Consider the following 19,454-nt stretch of genomic DNA (forward strand, 5'->3'; position numbering starts at 1 on the left):
TGGAGGGGTGGGAATTGTTTCACAGCAGAGGTTCCTCACTCCTCCCTTTTCGCCCTTTATTGCTCACTAGCAACTCAACTGATAGTCAGATCATTTCCCACACAGAGAGACAACAGTGTCCTAGTTCATCTGATAACAGACGTTGAGAAATCAATTTTATGTGACTATATTAATTTCAAATATTCAAGTTGAATGGAATGGCCATTAGTTGAATGGAATGGCCATTAGTGGGCCTGAAGAAAGGGGCTACAGAACCATGTACAACATGTTCTCCATCTCCACCACTGCCTTCCCTAAAGAACCCTTGAACCCTCTTTTTTAAAGGATGTACATAAATAAGACAGGTATGGAACAAAGGACAACCAAACAGCCATACAAATCTGACATAAAGGCACACACAGACATAAAGGCACACACACCCTCTTACCTTGAAGGCTGTGTTTGACTGAGAAGGTTTTTGTAGTATCCGTCACCTGTTTTAGAGCTGAAAAAAGCATCTCTCTTTCTCCTCAGGAAGTTCAGTAGATCACCATAGCAGCAATATTCTGTGATCACCAGAGTAGGACCTGTTGTGGAGAGACCTTTTATGCAAATGCTCAAATGTAAATGTAAACACTAAAGCTACATTATGTCTGTTTTTGGAAAAAAAATTTTCAAAAAGTAACATGAGTGAGTCAGTGGAGAACAAATACACTTGGTTCTAGTATCCACACCTTAGATATCAGGATATAAGGATTATGTTATGATCTACTGAAATCCAAAGCAAAGTTGAAATATATTGGATTTTTCACAAGTTTAATTTTAAGGCTCCATTTTAATTCTTCTTTTTGAAGTTTCACACACCCACTCGGATGTGCATCACTCTTAAGTTACACAAGTCGGCACTCACAGCAGAAGGAGACAGTTCGGAGCAGATTATTCAAATGGAACGCACCCACCCTCAACAGGTTAGCCTTAGTTAGCAAATCAGCTAGCCACGCAAACTTTGCAATGCAAAATGTATTTTAAGACGTTTGAGCATAACGTACATAACGTTTGTAAGTAATTGCTGTCTGGCTATAAACTTGGAAGCATTGTGTAATGCCTCACTTTTTGCTCTCGTTAGCCTTGTAGCCTTTAGCATGTTAACAAGCCAGCTAACAGAGGGAAGTGATGAAGCTGTGTCAGCAGTCATGTACAACAGATGGAGTAAACCCAGTAAAGTGAATATTCTGGTTTTGAAATGTTGAGCATTTTAAACCAGTTTATTGCTATAGCTTATAAATAGCTTTGTCTGCCATTATTTTCAGATTTGAAAAGGTAAATGCGCCAGGTTGCAATGATTTCTGGGCAAGTTCTGCAGTGCCAAAGTCGACACTGGTGTTTGCTCGATCCCTCGCCACTCCGAGGATTCTTCTAACACTCTTCACTTGAGCTAATAAAGTAATGGAATAGCCCTTAAGATGGTGCTGGGAATTCCCCCAAGGAGAAATGACGAATCCAAGTAGACGAGAGCTTGTTAAACCAGTAATGAAATGGGGGGGGGAGGAGTTTTAGTCCCTAGACAGAGCCTTATTTTAGCCACACCCCTGCATTTTAGAGCAGGAAGTAAGACTGCAACCCTGTCCCTCATGGCCACATGAAGTAAAGGTGGCTGAAAATGTCAAAAATCAGTGTAGAACGTTAAGAATTGTTGCAATTTTTGTGTTTTAATGAAAAATGTTATGATTTTATGTGTAAACGACTGTTAAAAACTGTGTTTTGCGAGTCATGTACTGCCTAGCATTTTTGAGTTACGCACAAAAATTAGTAGCAATGTGCTTATGAGTGTACAGAACTACGGACTTTACAAAAGTGTTCTTCTGCAAGTTGGTTTCAATGGCATCTTTCAAGTACATTCTTCAAATTTAGAAAGTTTTGAATTAACTTGATGATAAGAATAAAACACTGGCTTCTGATGTGCAAAACACAGTTAAAAACACTTAAATACACTTAACCGCTCCCCTCTGTGTCCTCTGAATCAGCTGATTTATAGATCTGACGTCATATGAACTGAGTTTCAACTCTGAACCTGTTGACCTCTTACCTCCTACCGTACAGGCACCAAGCAAGTTGACAATATTCATGTGGTTGCCGAGGTAACTGAGAACCTTCAGCTCTGACATCAGAGCCTCCTTTTCAGTAGAGTGAGCACTCGCTGTACACACACACACACACACAAAACCACAAGGGAAAATCAGTAAAGAGACATTGGAGGCATTTAATCAAATTAGCTCCAGACTCAAAATGGGCTCTTTGTCCACATTCACTGACTCACACGAACACACAGATACTTACGCTTGAGCATCTTAACCGCAACAGTGGTGACTGTGTCAGGTGAGCAAAGGCCATATGCAGTAGCTGCCACCACTTTACCAAAAGCTCCAGAGCCGAGGATTTTACCTGCATACACATGCACACAGTTTTAGCCAGATTAAACAAAGTTTAAAAAAGTATTTATCACTGCTGTCAGAACAAAACCTTGTATCTCCATTTTTGTAGTTTTTCAGTGTTTTACATAACTTGAAAATGCCTGTTGTGGTTGTGTGTAAATTTCACGATGAGTGGACCAAAAGCAACGGCCCAAAATTACTTGGAAAAGTCTGGTTACACGGACTTACATTAAACTTAAAGCATGTTTTTTCCTTTTCCTGTAAAGTTACCATTTTTGAGATACAAGGTTTTGTTCTGAGAGCAGCGATATATACCCCTTGTGTTTGGCTGCCATTGTGTCTCATTCATAAAGCAGCCCAGGTTGAAACACTTCTAATAACCTCACTGTGAATGGAAGGGGCTGCTATGGTCTGAAAAGGTGGATATATGTAAATGTGTTGGTTTTTGTGGCATCACAAAAGCAGTAAATTCAAAGTAGACTGTTTTTGCTGCTTAGTTTCCATATATGGGGAGTAAAAGGTACATTTTGAAACTTTGACAGTGTTTACTTACCTACTTAAACCATTTGTTAAAAAATGAAAGTCACTTTTATGTGATATAAGCCTTTAAAGAGCCTATACACTTTTCTTGGATTTAATTTAAAAACAGTTAAGTTGAAGTTTAACTCTGCAGCAAACACTTTTCTATGCACAATTTCTATTTATTAGTTATTAGTATTAATAACTAATAGTACTATTAGTATGTACACTGCATGCTGAAGAATATGTGTAAAATAAGCAACTGTTTACCAAAGCGCAGTCTCTCTCTTGGGAATTCCCACTTGGGATCATAAGGCAGCTGGGTGGGGTCGATATATGTGTAGCTGTTGCCATGGATGCTGTCAATCACCTTCCAGTGGATCTCGTATTTAGGTTTCTAAAGTTAAATTGGAGGCAGATAGGAAGAAAAACAAATGAGGCAACTCATGGCAGAGTACCACACCTACTAAAACACGTCAAGAATTTTACTTTGACGTTAATTACTGCTTTTACAGGTTCTGACTGATAATAAACATCAGACATTCATAAAAATGTTGAAATTCTACAAGGTCATGTTTCCCCTTTGATAAGTGTCACTTTTTGCAGTTCCAGTGCAAAACATTATTTCATATTAGAGTGTTGGAAAATTTGAAGAGAGGGAACCCTCATGGCCTTCTAGGCCTTCAGAGAATTAATGATTTCTAAAAACTAAAAAACACATGTTCCCATTCTTAGAAATCTATAATTTAATTGCTGTAAGTAAACTCTGCAGGAATTGTAGCGATACTTTTATGTCATTGTTAAGTTTTGGTTGGAAATACCTGATGCAAAGTTATCCAGTCATGGCTGTTTTTTCCCATTGTATCTAGGTAGAGCTAGCTCTCTGATTGGTTAGCCCTTCAGTATCTGAACTGAAGGCCTTAGGATAACCATTAGGGGCACTGCTTGGCCTGGGCTTCCAGGCTATAGCCCTAAATATTTTTTAACAGCCCTGACCCTAAAAATATAATGTGACACAGGGGCACAGTCACCTATTCCTCAAACTCATGCGTGAGAGAGAGAGAGAGAGAGAAAGAAAGAGAGTGTGCTGTGCAAAAGAGAGAGTCATTGTCACTAAGCCTTAGAAAAATCTGGGTCCACACCCCCAATGAGCAAGCCAAGACAAAACTCCCTGAGATGTTTTTTTGTCCTAATCTGCTGATGCTTGCTTTTTAGAAACAACAAATTGGTTGAGTGACTTAAATCTTGCAGGCTTATTATTTTTAAACTGTAGACCTGTATGTCTACAAGGATTATGTTATGATCTATTTACCCAAGCTATTAATTGAGATACAGCCCCATTTCCAAAAAAGTTGGGTGTGTGAAATGTAAATAAAAACAAAATGCAATTATGTGCAAATCATTTAAAGCCTTTTTTTGAAAAATATTTTCCCATTTTGAATTTGATGCCAACAACACATTTAAAAAAAATTGGGATGGGGGCAACAAAAGGCTGGTAAAGTTGTGTAATGCTAAAAAAAAAGTTTCAACATTTGATATGTTGTCTTTGTAGTATTTTCCTTTCCCTTGATTTTTTATAGTAAAGCTGAAACGTTCAGATTTTTTGCCCAATTTGACTCCAGTTACTCTTTGCATTATGTTAAAATTTCATTTTGAATGAACCAATAGAAATGATCCAAAATTACTGGAAAAAAAAATATTATATTGATTTTTATATATAGTAATTATGTGCAACTGTCCATTTTATCAGTAAGTCAACCTGATAACATTGACAGTGAGTGTAAATACAATTTTGTTATGCCTAATACTGTGACTATATATAAGACTATACACATACAGTTTATATAAACTTTGTGTTATTATATAACATTTACCTGCATGTACTTGTAGAGGAGCACAATCAGAAACAGAGTGAGCAATACAGAAGCTGATACGACTCCAGTCAGTAGAGGGGTGAAAAGTTTATGAGGAACTGTCCGCTCTGCATGAACACACACAAACACATAACTAAAGACAGTAAAATGTATATGTTATGATACTAATCGTTATAGAGAAGGTCCATGTTTGTGGACATCTGTGTTTTAAACCTGTTTAGAATGGCTTAGCATCAGTATCAAGTCCTGCTGTGCTCACGCTGCACAAAATAATCCCTCTAAATCCGTTTGTGGATGATAGATATGCGTGTGTGTGTCTGTGGGTAGAAGGATTAAAGTGATTTGAGTGCCTGTCTGGAAGCAAATAAGTTCATGTTTATTTGTTTCTGTAACCGTTTCTGAACATTTGGGGGCCCTAAGCAACATCTTACTTACCCAACCCAATTATCCTATTTTGGATGCAAGACTAAACAACAATTAATGCTGTTTTGATTAGGACAGAAGTTAGAATAAACTTAGAATGAATGATAAGGTGTCATAAAAAATAATTAAATATACACAAAGGAAACAGAACCTTTAAACACCTAACATGTCTATATTATTGAAATATATAATAATAAAATAAATGCAAAATAAATACAAACAAAATCAGTAACAACATCTGCTTAAGTGTGCACATCTTTTTTAGGAAGCAAAGTCATCAGCGATGTCTTCATAAGACATTTTTATGTCATGACTGACACAAATGTTAAAAAAATTAACAAGAATGACATACTTGCTGGGCATTTGACACACTTTTCTCTATGGCTCGGGGGCTCTAAGCAGCTGCTTATACAGCTGATAGCAAGACACAGAACTGCTTGTTTCACAATGTGACTTAGGGGTGGGCAATATGCCAATGTGTCATCATTATTGTGAGAAATTACATCATAATATGCTTTTCTGAGTGCATTCCAGATAATGACTGCATTTATCATAAAAAGGACACATTTAGATCATTTAGGTCATCAATCATATAGAGTCTGTAAACAACACTAAACAACAATTGTAAGTAGCTGTCTGGATGGCAGCCTTGTTTTTTTTTCTCCTGTTCCTTCTTAAATAGTTTATTTTTGTAAACAGATAATTAAGTAGTGTGCATGTATTAGTGTGTGTATTTCTGTGTGCCTATGTGTGTATTAGTGTATGTGTGTTAGTGTGTGTATTAATGGGTGTGTATTAGTGTGTGTATTAGTGTGTGTGTTAGTGTGTGTATTAGTGTATGTGTGTTACTGTGTATTAATGTGTGTGTGTGTGTGTGTGTGTTAGTGTTTGTTAGAGTGTGTATTGGTGTATGTGTGTTAGTGTGTTCATTAGTGTGTGTATTAGTATGTGTGTGTTTGTGTGTGTATTAGTGTGTGTGTTAGTGTGTGTATTAGTGTATGTGTTAGTGTGTGTATTATTGTGTGTGTTTTAGTGTGTATTATTGTATGTTAGTGTGTGTATTAGTGTATGTATGTTAGTGTGTGTATTAGTGTGTGTTAGTGTGTTTATTAGTGTGTGTGTTAGTGTGTATTAGTGTATGTGTGTTAGTGTGTGTATTAGTGTATGTGTGTTAGTGTGTGTATTAGTGTATGTGTGTTAGTGTGCATATTATTGTGTGTATGTTAGTGTGTGTGTATTAGTGTACATATGTTAATGTGTGTATAGGTGTGTGTATGATAGTGTTTATTACTGTGTGTGTATTTTTGTGTATGTGTTAGTGTGTATGTATTAGTGTATGTATATTAGTGTGTGTTAGTGTGTGCATTAGTGTGTGTATTAGTGTATGTGTGATAGTGTGTGTATTATTCTGTGTGTGTTAGTGTGTGTATTAGTGTATGTGTGTTAGAGTGTGTAATAGAGTGTGTGTTTGTGTTACTGTGTGTTAGCATGTGTGTGTGTCTCTCTCACCACTGATGGAGAACAGTGTGTACGCCTGTTCCCCCTGTGTTGTTGCTACACACTCCAGGGTGTGGTTTTTTCCTTTGCTGATGTTGAGGCGGCTCTCCACCTCAGTCCGGCCGAACTCTGACCCCGACACTGTTACTATGGCAGCATCATCGTGTTCTTGTGTGGCGTTCAGCAGCTGGGAGCATCTGAGAGAGGAGATCAGGACTTCACCATTAACTCTCATCATTATCTCACCCTGATCGTCATTTTGTCAACAACTCAACAACTCAGATGTGAACGGTAAACTGATGCAGTTGAAGCATCACATTTGCTTCAGATCTTGAAATAAACGCTTTTATTAAAAAGATTTATATGTAAAATCAGGTTGAAGCAAAATTGTGAGTTTTGGAATAACTGCAGGTTTGTAATGTTTCTGATGATTATTTCATACCACTACTACCACTACTAATAAAAATCAGCAATAATATTAATAATACTATAACAATAGCACTTTTCATACAGTGCTAGGTCAAAGTGCTAAACAAGTGGCAGAAGAAATTAAAACTGAGTTTGCTTTTTGTCTATTTCAGTTGCTGTTGGGGAACAGCAGTATGAGAAAACATAAATAAATAAATAAATAAATAAATAAATAAAGGTATTGATTTAAATATAAAGTAATGATATAGATCAAGTAAAAAAGAGATATAAATTTAATGAAATGTGTCTTAAAAGTCTTAGTCTGAGTTACACAGTTTAGAAACATAATAATACAAAGAGTCTCTCCATGTTTTCAGTATTTTACGGAGGGTATTTGCAGAAGGCCAGTATCTGCAGATCTAAGATGACATGCTGGAATGTAAACAGAGAGACGTTCTGTGAGGAGCGCAGGTTCTGCAAGGCCATTTAGAGATTTAAAATCTACTCTAAAAAAATAAAATGCAGCTAGTGTAGTTCTTTCAGAACAGAGGTGATATTAACTCTCTTTTTTGCTTTTGTTAGGATCTGTTCTGCTGCATTTTGTCTTCTCCTGTAAAAAGAGCTTTAAAGTAATCAGCTCTGCTTGTAACAAATGCATGAACGAGTTTCTCAGCATCGCTCTGAGAACTGTAGCAACACTCTTCAAATGATAAAAAGCGAGTTCACAATTTGCATTGATCTTCATACCGTGTGTGTGGAGGTTCGCAGTAATACCAGGAGATTTTTGGGACAGGATATCCTGATGCGACACACCTCACCTGTCCATCAATGGGACCCTCCTGAGAAACAATCATAGGCTTACCTGAGGGAGGGAGAAAAAAAAGGTAGAGAGAGTATTTATAGTAGTTGACGCTACTGCCTGTGATAGAAAAGGCATTTTTTAATTTTATGCTAGTTATTTCCCACTCACAGCTCAAGCAAGCAGGGGAGTTCTTTTGGAAGTGAAATCCTAAACTTCAAAAAATACCACATTTGCATTTATAAACAGAAGAAGAGATATTTCATTATGGTTTGCATGTGACAAAAAAGTTACTGTTCTGCTTGTTTTACAGGAAGAACCCCTTGTTCACACTGAAACATGGGGAATGTAACACGAGTATGTAATCTAAGTAGCACAGCAAAACAACAATAATGACTCAACAACTTTTAAGGGTTAACACCCTCAGCATCAACTTAACACCAGCATTTTACGCTTGTCAATGCTTTCAGTCCAGTGCTGGACACAAATAAACACTGTAAGAGTGCATTCAACAATGAGTATGCACAGAAAAGATGCGGCTGCAATATGTGCCTAAAATGCGTCTGAAATTAGCGTTCGGTTTATTAAGGCTGTAGTTAATCATGCAAACTGCATATAGGACCGCCTACTAACTGCAGGCCTTAAAAAAATGCAGCAAAATAGTATTAATGAACAAAATTCTTTCCCACCAACACATTCTACAGACTAAAATCCTTTTCTTTTGAGTATTTCTATATCTTAATCATGCTCATTTTATTAAAATAGATGATTTTGTCACAACCAAAACATCTTAACACAAATGAAAAACCAAATCTCTCTGTAGTGACTGTTTCAGTAGGGACAATGTTAGCTTATTTTCAGCAGAAGTTAAAAATGCTAGCCAGAACATGACTAGCAAATACAGCTTTGAACAGTTGTGCTTGCTAATCATGATATTTTTCATTAAAACACAAAAAATGACTTAATTACAGAAAATATATGTTTCGATAGTGACAATTATTGATGTTTCAAGCTTTGGGACACATTTCCTTCAAAACAATGGGATCTAACTGCTCACCATGTGGCCATGAGGGACAGGGATGCAGTTAGATGCAGGGGTGTGGCTAAAATAAGGCTCCGCCTATAGACTTAAACTTGTTGTGTTTCAGTTGTGACATGAAAATGTGAAACAGCATTTTTGGAATAAAGTTTTTTGTACTTTTAAAATTAAATTCATGATAAATTTTAAATCTTTACCCTTTCAATTATGATTTTGTATATATTTAGCTTATTACTGTCTCAATTAATGCCTTAACATTATAACATCATCAAATGCACAGCAATTAAAGAGATCCTAACATAATCCTTGTAAATATCTAAGGTCTGATTACTAAATTGTTTTGTTTTTCTTACTGGGACTGCAGTTTGAACTAATTCAGTAGAATGGTCCATATATGAGGTAGAAAAGCACTTTGTGCTGTTTTGTACAGAACATGCATAAATGCAACTCATTTGCACCTAAAATTGTGCAAAAGTTTTTTTACCTCAGGCCCTCCCGATTTTACGAGCACCAAAAAGACGACGGAGAAGGAAGAAAGTGAAGGGAAGGAGAGAAAAAGACAACTTACAAATGACATGGACGATAAACGATTGATTGACAGATGCATAATCGTGATTGGCTGAGAAACTGTAGAAGCCACCCTCTGAGCCATGAACGCGAACCAGTTTCAGCTCACTGATGTACCTACAAACATTCAGACAATGTTAAAGAACATTCAGAAAACATTCAGTGAAGTCCTATACAGAAATCGACAACACCGTGCTGCAACAGGACTTTGTTCTAAGCACAAAGTGCAATAAGACTGGTAAAGCTGCCTTTTGTTATTATGTACCGATGATTTTGAACTCTTTTTCCATTGACTTCCTTTATCCAATATTCATTAGTCATGTATCATTACTAGCTTTAAAAAGCAGCGGGAAACATTTTAAATGTAGCCTTTTATTAGCTGTTCCTTACATATTGCAAATATTATTTTTGATATAAATATTTCATTTTGCTAATTGTGTAGCATTTTATTTCTTTTTCATTCAATTTTTAATGCTTTTCTAGTTTCTTGTGTGGCACAATGTATTTTATGACACATTGTGCCACACACTGTTTCATTTACCAGTTTTACTGTTTTATTTAAAGGGCCCCATTTCTACATTTTTTTGTACTCTATTTTTCCATTTATGACATTTGTTTGACACCCAAAACTGTCATAATTAATTTTTTACATGGCCATTTTCCATTATCTCTTTATCCCTTGAAATAAAACTAATGTAGTTATGAAATAAAATGGTGTTGTTACTGTTCCTACTGTTTTTGTAAAGTGCCTTTAATATGTGTGAATGACCTTCATTCTTATTCCTGTATTGTTGCCTCATTTAAAATGCTGTCGAGGTTGAAACACTCCTTATAACTTCAGTAAGACAGACATAAGGTACATGGTATAATCAAAAAATGAAAATATTAAGAGAGAGAAAGAGTGACTGTCTGTCTGTCTGTAATACCTGTATTCATTGTTGTGTAGTGTGATGACATGCTCTGATGTGTTTTTGAGCAGCTGGTTGTTATAGGTCCAGTAGGCAGCACTGGGTTTGGGGTAGGAGGTCATTTCCACTCGCAGTGTAAGACTCTCGCCTTCTCTCACCTCCAGAGCCCTATCCTCCTCTTCTGTTACATTAATGAAGCCGCGCTCTGTAACACACACACATTTCGACATTCAGCTGAATAAAAGGCTTGGAAAGGACATACATACAAAGTCACAGCAATGGTTTGGCCAAAGTTTTATATTGTTGTTGACAGTGTGAGATATACTATTATCCATAAAAATGGACAAATGTATGTAGCAAAGTTTCATTTGCAAGCATTACTATTTTATGTAACAGTATGACAAAAACCACCATGCCTGATCACCAGCAAAACCAGCATATGTTGTGGCCTAAAAGCTGGTGTCCTGGTCAACAGCAAAGAAGTTAATATGCTGATCACCAGCAATACCAGCATATGCTGTGTTTTGGATGCTGCTATGCCTGTTGACTTTTACATTGTATGTAAATTTCATGATGTCTGGACCAAAAAAACAGCCCAAAATGACTTGGAAAAAAGTCTGGTTCCATTGATTTACATTAATAGTAAAGTAGGTTTTTTTCCTTTTCCTGTAAAGTTACCATTTTGGAGATAGGAGGTTTTCTTCCGACAACAGTGATATGTTGTGTTTTGTATGCTGGTATGCTGGTCAACTAGCATGACCATGTTGGGTAACTGGCTAAACCAGCACCAGATCAGCACTAAACAAGCATAAACCAGCACAAACCAGCTTTGACCAGAATTCCTGCATTAAGAAGTTATATGGGTTACTCAGTACTAGTTTTTCGAACCTGATGAATTTGTACGTCTACTATTTTTTTTACAGTATCAATACCTTTACTTGATTCTGGGTTTAGTCAACTCTATGACAACTTTATGGCAGTATAACTGCAGTCCTGGAGGGCCGCTGTCCAGCACAGTTTTGTAGTTCACCTACTCAAACACAGCCACAATTGTGAGATGAGTTTCAGGTGTCTTTGAGAAGGGTAATCACCAAACTGTGCTGGACAAGAACCCTCTAGGACTGGAGTTGTGCACACCTGCTCTATGGTAACTCTGGTGGAGACTGGTCTTGGCTATTGTGCAAAACTATGCAAATTTGACTTTTGCACTTTTTTTGCTGCTAGTATGAGTGGTAGGAGAAAGCACTATATGATATGCATGAAGTCCTGTCCCTTACCATACACATTCAGGTTAACAGTAGCTGTAGAGACACCTCTCTCATTTCGGGCCTTGCAGATATAGATTCCTGAGTCAGTTGTCTTCACGCTGCTAATCCACAGTATTGCTGTGCGCTTGTAGCCACGGGAACCAGGCAAGATGTGAGAGTTGTGTGACTCCATCGCCTTCTGAATCATCAAACATCAGGAGGTTACAATGACAAGTCAGGTAAGCCATTGTATATGTCCAAAAGTATCCAGATACCCTATCCAGACTTTAATTTATTAAAATCTGCCCCAACAATATTCAGGTCACATGCATATCCACACTGGGCATAGTGGTTTGTGTGTACTACTGAGTTTTCTTTCAATGTATAAAAGAAGCCTTACACTGCCTTGTATTGCTGTATGCGCTGTGTCAGTTTCTGAGTGAGCGTTTGCACACATTCAGAACAGAATTCAGAACATTAAGAGCTTATTATTGATTTGATTTATCATTGAATGACTGAAGCATGAAATATATTCCTCTGCATTTCTTTGCTGCTCAAAATGTGACACAAACAGAATAAAAATCAAGAGTTTTTCATCTTTGATAGATTATGTTATTTTTTGCACACAGGCCTAAAATCAACATGTGCAATGCTGAATGTCGACTAGAGGGGTGTGAAGCTGCGAGGAATGGCACTGCACTCTCTGTAGTGATAGCGCTTAATGCAAAGCTTTGGCATGAGTTGGAGTGGTGTTTGTGATCCAGAATTCATCATCCAACATCAATACTTGACCTCACTAATGCTCTTGTGGCTGAATGCAATCAAATCCTCACAGCAATGTTGCATCATCTAGTGGAAAGTCTTCCCAGAAGAGTAGAGACTGTTATTGCAGCAAACTCTTGATTACTATTTTTGATTTTGGGAAGAAACATTGGACAAACATGTGTCTGGATACTTTTGAATTTGGAATTGGAGTGGCCATTTTATTATGCACATCTACCTTGTATCTGTAGTCATTGGGCATTTTAACACCTTCAATACTACCCAGTCCATCAATTGTGGTGGACCATTCTCAGTACAGCACTTCAATATCATGGCTACATTGAGAATAGTCCACTGACCAAGAATACCCAGACAACAGTGGTACTGTGCTCAAAAACCGACCATTTGTTTTATGTGTCACATGAGTGTGTGTCTCACCCCTTCTAGAGGTAAGTTCCAGGTCACATGGAAGTCATGGTTAATGTTAGTGGTGCTGCAGATGACCTGAAGCTCCTGATCCTGGATCAGTATCACATTCTCTGGCATGGACAGAGTGATCACTGGTACTGAGTCTGGAACTACACACATACACAGCCACAACCAATACAGCAAATCTAATTAATAATTGACAGAGATAGTTTATGTAATTTAATATACTACTCCAACACTCCAATATACCTCACTGAATTAAGTGACTAATGTGATGTCCCTGAAGCATTAAAGGACTGAAAGAATGTCTGACAGTCTTCATCTCTCTGGCTGTGTCCAGAACTACTATTATTCACTATTTAGTGCACTATTTCTGGAGCCTGCCATTTTGTAATGGTGTCCGAAAACAAACTCTTAAATATCTACAATGCACTGCGATAGGCAATGTACACTAGAGGTCTGTACCAGTATAATTTTTAGTTCTTTTTTGTTTAATGTATCTATCATACTTGTTGTATTTGAACTCTGCAAGTGATTTAGTAATGCTCTTAATTCATTGTTAGGTTTTAATTGGAAACCAAAGAGTGAAAAGGCCAACAGAAAATTATACAATCATTTTTCCCCTCTGAGATATTTAAGTAGATAAAGTCAAGCTAACTCTTCCATTCGTTAGGCCTTCAGGAACCACTAACCACTAACATACTTAGGAACTGACAGTGGAGTCAACCAATCATGTATTTATTTCCAATGGATGGGGCCAGTCTCAAGAAATAAAGAGATAGCTCTAGATCTCCTAGAAGTCCTAGATGCATCACTGAAGTGGTAGCCTGACCAGTATGTTTCGGTCAGCTGTTAGAAATGGACAACAGCAGTAGCTCTATGTCAGGGATCTAAAGGAATCACTATAAAAGTGCTATAAGGGCAAATATGTTAATATGCCTCTCGCAAGCTTCAAATAAAACACAGAATGTCTTTTACAAACTTCAAACGATCATGTTTAACCTAGAATGCTCAAAAATGTTCATGTAAATCACTGCTAGTTTGGTGCTAACAAACCAGAAAAATAGCTAGCAGAATTTAGCATTATTGTAGGCGTTTGACCAAGTTTTGACATCTATAGCCTGAGCTGAAGAACTAGCTTGCCTGAACCCAACATATACCTGTGACTTTAGAACGCACCGCTAAATTTGCAAATTTCTTCAAATAAAAATGAATCTATTACAAAAAATATTACTTTTAAGATAACATGTACACTGATATTTTGTAAATATATTGGTGCTGTCACATCAGAGCCTAGTACCATTTTTTTTAAATATCAGTTGTCCTTTACACTGTGTGATGACTTAATGACAAATGCAATAATATTGGCCCAAAATAACTTGGAATACAATCTTCTCACATTAACGTACATTTAAGGTAAAGAACTTTCCTTCTTCTGTAACTCCAGTACTTTGGGAGATACAAGGTTTTATTACAACAGTGATGATATTAAACTGACTGGGTAAAAAAACACTTTGTGTTGGTATTTTGATCCCTATTCCTACACTGGAAACATCAGGATTGGAAGTATCAATATTCCAGTATCAATAGGACCATCCCTACTACTGATTTTCCACTGCAGGGATAGTGATTAGAGGACCATTTAGAACACAGTCTCAGAGTCTAACTTTCTTGCTCTCCTCTATTCACAAACCTAGGCGCACGTCCACGTCGTACTGGTTCGACATCATGGTGACACCGCCCATGACACCAGTGCAAACATAACATCCCTCGAAAGCCTTGGACACATTGTGAATGGTGATGCCTTTTTGAGGATTGGTGCTGTAGGAGAGGTCAGCTGGCAGGGGGGCATCGGAGCAAGTGACTAGTGAGAGATCAGTCACGACCGGATCCGTCACCAGACACGGCAGAGTGCAGTCCTTCCCCTCTCTCACCAGCAGACCGTTCACCATGGAGCGAACAAACACATTCTCCAGATCTGATGGTGAGGGAAAGAGGGACAGCAGAACGAACAACAGCAGTTGATGACAGAAACATTGTGAGAGCTGAGAAGAGAAACCTAAAACAAGTCCATATTGGAATTTGCAAAGAAATATAGAGATTAGCTACAAAAGTTCTGGAAGAGTTTTATGGACTGATTAGACAAAGATTAACCTCTACCAAAGAGATGGAAAGGCCAATGTTTAGAAAAAGAAAGAATTTGCTCAAGATCCAAAACTTACAAGCATGGTGGAGGTAATATTATGGCTTGGGCTTGCATGGCTGCTTCTGGAACATGCTCACTAATCTTTATTGATGACGTTACTCATGATGGTAAAAGCAGAATGAATTCGGAAGTCTACAGAAACATTCTGTCTAACAATTTACAGAGAAATGCATCCAATCTAATCAAGAAGAACTTCAGAGAGAAACTGACAGGGGAAACACCCAAAAACAAACAAAAACTGAAAGAAGCTGTAGTAAAAGCCATGAAAAGCATCACAAAACAAGCATGTTTTAAAACTGACAACTGGCACCACATCAGCTTCTTATCTGCAAATGTAACGTCAGACTAGTTTGGGAGTTATTTTTTGGCAGGGCTGTGTTTTCTTATGAATCACTAACGGCATATGCAAATGAGAGAAAAGGGCAGTAGTGCATGATGGCATGTAAATGGTAAAACAGGAAATTAATCCTTGTTTATTATCGACAAAATGAGTTAATTGCTTTTAACCTTACAGTAAATCTGGTGGTGCGTTGTATGAATCTGGCCCATGGTCCCAAAACAGGTATTCTCCATTTTTCTTGTCTTTTAGTTTTTTTCCCCCTAAGGTCCACATATAGTGTTTGCATGGTTTTATGTAATAAACTGATGCAATTTATGTAATTTATATATCCTAAAATATATGTGTGTTAATTTTCATGACATCTGTTTTTATAGCTGGGTTTACATATATGACAAAAAGTATGAAGACTCCCCTTCTAATTACTGAGTTCAGGTCAAACACCTAAAAATCATCTATCCTCTCCTGCATCACTCACAAATCTGGGATTGGCGGATGCTAAGAGAACGCTACCTACTGGAATGCATATTGTCAACAGTAAATTTTGGTGGAAGAGGGGATAATGGTCTGGATTGTTTGTCAGCCACTGGGCTGACAAACAGCCATTTGTCAGCCACTGAGCTTTACACTGTTTACATACCACATTAAACTCTTCTTTTCCACAAATGATGAGTTCAGAAAACTGAAGTTTTCCATGGTACGGGCCCTTTAAATCTCAGCATATATGTGGCAAAGGCAGCAAATCAGTCACAGATTGTACCAAACACTAGAAATACATAGACAGTTACAGGTCAAATATGAAAAGCAATTCATAGCCACAATATTTGCATATCTCCTTTTTGAATCACTTTAAACAGTAACAGAGCTAAATCAAACACAGCCGCCAAGAAAAACAAAAGTCTACTCTGAGGTGATGTTTAAACCTTTAGTCAACAGTTATCCCTTCATTCTAGCTTTAGGGGCCTATTCAGAATTTAATCTTGTTCCAGGAGCCAGGAGTGTGGGAAAGAGAACAGTAAGAAACAAATGTACACATTCTCCCACACATATCGATGTCTTTAAGAGAACGTTATGCAAATATACACACACCTTTCACATAAACGTAAATGGAACTCTTCTCTCCTGTTTGAGTGTTTTCACAAGTGTAGCGGCCCATGTGCTGTGGCTGGGTGGAGACAAGGCTGATGATGACGGCCCCATCTTCCTCTCTGTCTCCCTCAATCCTCTTGACCTTCTCCCGCTGCCATCGCACTATACCTGCACCCGTTTCCACATCGTCTTGACAGCGCAGCTCTAGTTGCCCACCCTTCAGAATTACCAGGTGAGGACTATCAGGAGTGATGATTGGTTTGGACAAGCCTGGAACAGAAAATGCATCATTCAGTTTATGCTAGGTTTGTTTGCTTTCTTCACTTTCAAAACGGCCATAAGTTACAATTTTGTTCTGGGTCAATAAGATGTAAGATAATCCACTTGCATAAGGAAGGGAAAAGTCAAAGGAAACAAGTGAAAAAACAGGAGTTTCCAAAAGTGGGATTCAAAAATTCTTAAAAGATATACAGAAAATGAGACTGCTAACAACAGTCCAAGACCTGGTAGACCACCAATACTGTCATCATCACATAAACAGTACTTTACGCTTTCTTCTTTGAGAGAGGGGAGAAAATCAAGCTCCAGTCTTGCTTCAGATCTGAAAAAATCCACAGGTGTTTCATCCTTCCATTGTGAGAAGACAAGTTACAGCTACAAGAAGAAGGCAATTCGCAAATCAAACAAAGAAGCTGCTAGTATCCTCAGAACAATGGACTGACCAGCCTAGAGCCCAGACCTCAAAATCACTAAATAAGTATATTCTTACTGGCAATTACATTAACAATGGGTGGTCTCTGACTTTTGACCAGTACTGTACAAAATAAATGGTTAGCAAGTAAATCAAACTTCACAATGCTCAGGTTCTTGTTGAAAGATGCGCCCACCACATGGAAAAAGAAAGCATGAGGTGTAGAGTATATGTATCTTGCTTTATCTTTGCTATTTTAAAAAGCACACAGATCACATAGAAGCACCTCAGGCAAATACTTCTCATATCTGCCACCACGTTTAGCATTTTTCAACGACAGAGAAGATTAGAAGAACACTAGTTTGGTTCCAGATATCTTCTTTGATCAGCCAAATCAGGTATTGGATGGCAACTACAATACTGGACGTCCTAAAGGAGACGTTTGGAAATGGTTAAACGAACACCCTGCAAAATCACAACATATTATATTAACAATTTTTGGTTTTATTCTAATATTGGTGTTCTGAACAAATACACGTACAATCCAGTTACAACAAAACATTTACAATCCAGTTAAATAGCTTTTGAACTATAATCTTCTCAGGTGCCTAAGACGTTTGCACAGTACTGCACATCACATCTGATAAACTCATATATTGTCTAGAATCCAGAGTTTCCCACTTGCAAATATAACTTCCTTGTATGTACTAGGGCAATTTATTTCTTTCAGAGCATTGGCCACTCAGCATTATTCCACTCTCTGTGGTTAGTGTTGCTGCTTAGTGGTCAAACAATTGTATGTTTGATCCCAAGTGTGTACTGTGGGTCACAGACCTTGCACAGGATGCTTAAAAAGCCTGGTTCCTAAAGGTCCTTTCCAGTAAGTACCACAGTTTCCTAAGTGGTACAGTTATGCTGTCTCAGGACACATTCGATCAGTCAGGTCCAGCAGAACATCCGGCTGAAAATTAACTGAAATACTGGGCTTAGGAAAGTCTCTTTTAACAGAAATTTAATCAGCCTAATATCACTCATATAAAATGCCGTGCTGTGTTGTTGCATCTTGACAGCAGGAGCACCAACAATCTTATCAGAGCAATCACGCAGATATAGGCATATAACTGAATTTAAACTCTATGAACATTTACATACAGCAGTGTGACTCAAACAGCATTTTAGAGGCTTCAGATACTCATTGGTATTTCTAAACAAGTACTCATTCTTAACATCACCCTTAAAAACAATATGTGAAATGCTTTTTGGTCGTCCAAGTGAAGACATATGCTTCAGTTTAATCAATGGTTTTTCAGTTTAAGTTCACAACGGCTTTGCTAGAGTGTCTGTCCATCAAAACCATAACCCCTTCTGTAAACTGCAAAGCAATTCGTGACTTGCATTTAACTGACTCACTTCTTGACTTGCGCTCAACTGACTTACCTTATCTAACAGCCTGCTTGGTTCAAACTCACACTTAAATGACTCATGACTTGACTCAAACCTATACTTAACTGACTCGTGACTTGACATAGATTCATAGTTAACTGACTCGCAACTTGGACTCGCATTTAACTGACTCGCTTTTCGACTGGGACTCACGCTTAAATGACTTGCTACTCTCCTCAGACTCGCAGCTAACTAACACCGTACTTGACTCAGATACCCAATTTAGTTAACCAGCACTGACTCACGACTTGAAATGAACTCATACTTAACTGCCCTGCAACTTCAATTTAACTTGCACTTCAGTGACTCATGACTCGAGCGTTAAGATGCAAAATTTCAGCCAGAGGAAAAACAAGCATGAAAACAACGTATTAATGTTGCAGTGCCAATCTTACAGTAAACAACTACAACCTTTAGTTTTCAGCCTCACATGTGTGGTTTTACCTTTCAGTTTTACTACAATCATTATACTACAACATTCTTATTATTATCATTATTATCAGTCATTATTATTTTACTACAATTTGCATTATGTGTATGATCGTGAATTTACACTATTACCTTGTCTTCTAGTCATGACCAAAGCCTGGAGGCAGAATTCATTCATTATAGAAAACCAAGGTACATGCAGTAAATGCAGCATTTAAAGGAACAAAGGCAAAACTAGCAAGAGTTAACAGCTAATCTAACCAAAATTCCAGTAAGTTAAAGATCACATTCTTCTGAAACTTACTAATACTCCAGCTGGCTTAACTATCTCACTATCTAGCAAACTCACAAACTACTTACAAACAGACACACTGCC

General features: G+C 37.6%; 1 protein-coding gene across 1 annotated transcript in view; it reads right to left on the reverse strand.

Moving 5' to 3' along the window:
- The window catches only part of kitb (KIT proto-oncogene, receptor tyrosine kinase b), a 37,371-nt gene that overhangs the window by 8,991 nt on the left and 8,926 nt on the right, over window positions 1-19,454 (reverse strand). Inside the window, exons 2-14 of the mRNA XM_036583055.1 lie at window positions 16,516-16,785; window positions 14,577-14,861; window positions 12,893-13,032; window positions 11,723-11,891; window positions 10,464-10,650; window positions 9,539-9,654; window positions 7,880-7,994; window positions 6,737-6,921; window positions 4,805-4,911; window positions 3,201-3,327; window positions 2,317-2,421; window positions 2,066-2,176; window positions 428-566 (exon numbers count right to left, since the gene is read on the reverse strand). Coding sequence (XP_036438948.1) covers window positions 428-566; window positions 2,066-2,176; window positions 2,317-2,421; window positions 3,201-3,327; window positions 4,805-4,911; window positions 6,737-6,921; window positions 7,880-7,994; window positions 9,539-9,654; window positions 10,464-10,650; window positions 11,723-11,891; window positions 12,893-13,032; window positions 14,577-14,861; window positions 16,516-16,785 — 2,056 coding nt within the window. The remainder of the gene's footprint in view (window positions 1-427; window positions 567-2,065; window positions 2,177-2,316; window positions 2,422-3,200; window positions 3,328-4,804; window positions 4,912-6,736; window positions 6,922-7,879; window positions 7,995-9,538; window positions 9,655-10,463; window positions 10,651-11,722; window positions 11,892-12,892; window positions 13,033-14,576; window positions 14,862-16,515; window positions 16,786-19,454) is intronic.

This window comes from Colossoma macropomum, unplaced genomic scaffold, assembly GCF_904425465.1.
Source record: "Colossoma macropomum unplaced genomic scaffold, Colossoma_macropomum, whole genome shotgun sequence".
Taxonomy (NCBI): domain Eukaryota; kingdom Metazoa; phylum Chordata; class Actinopteri; order Characiformes; family Serrasalmidae; genus Colossoma; species Colossoma macropomum.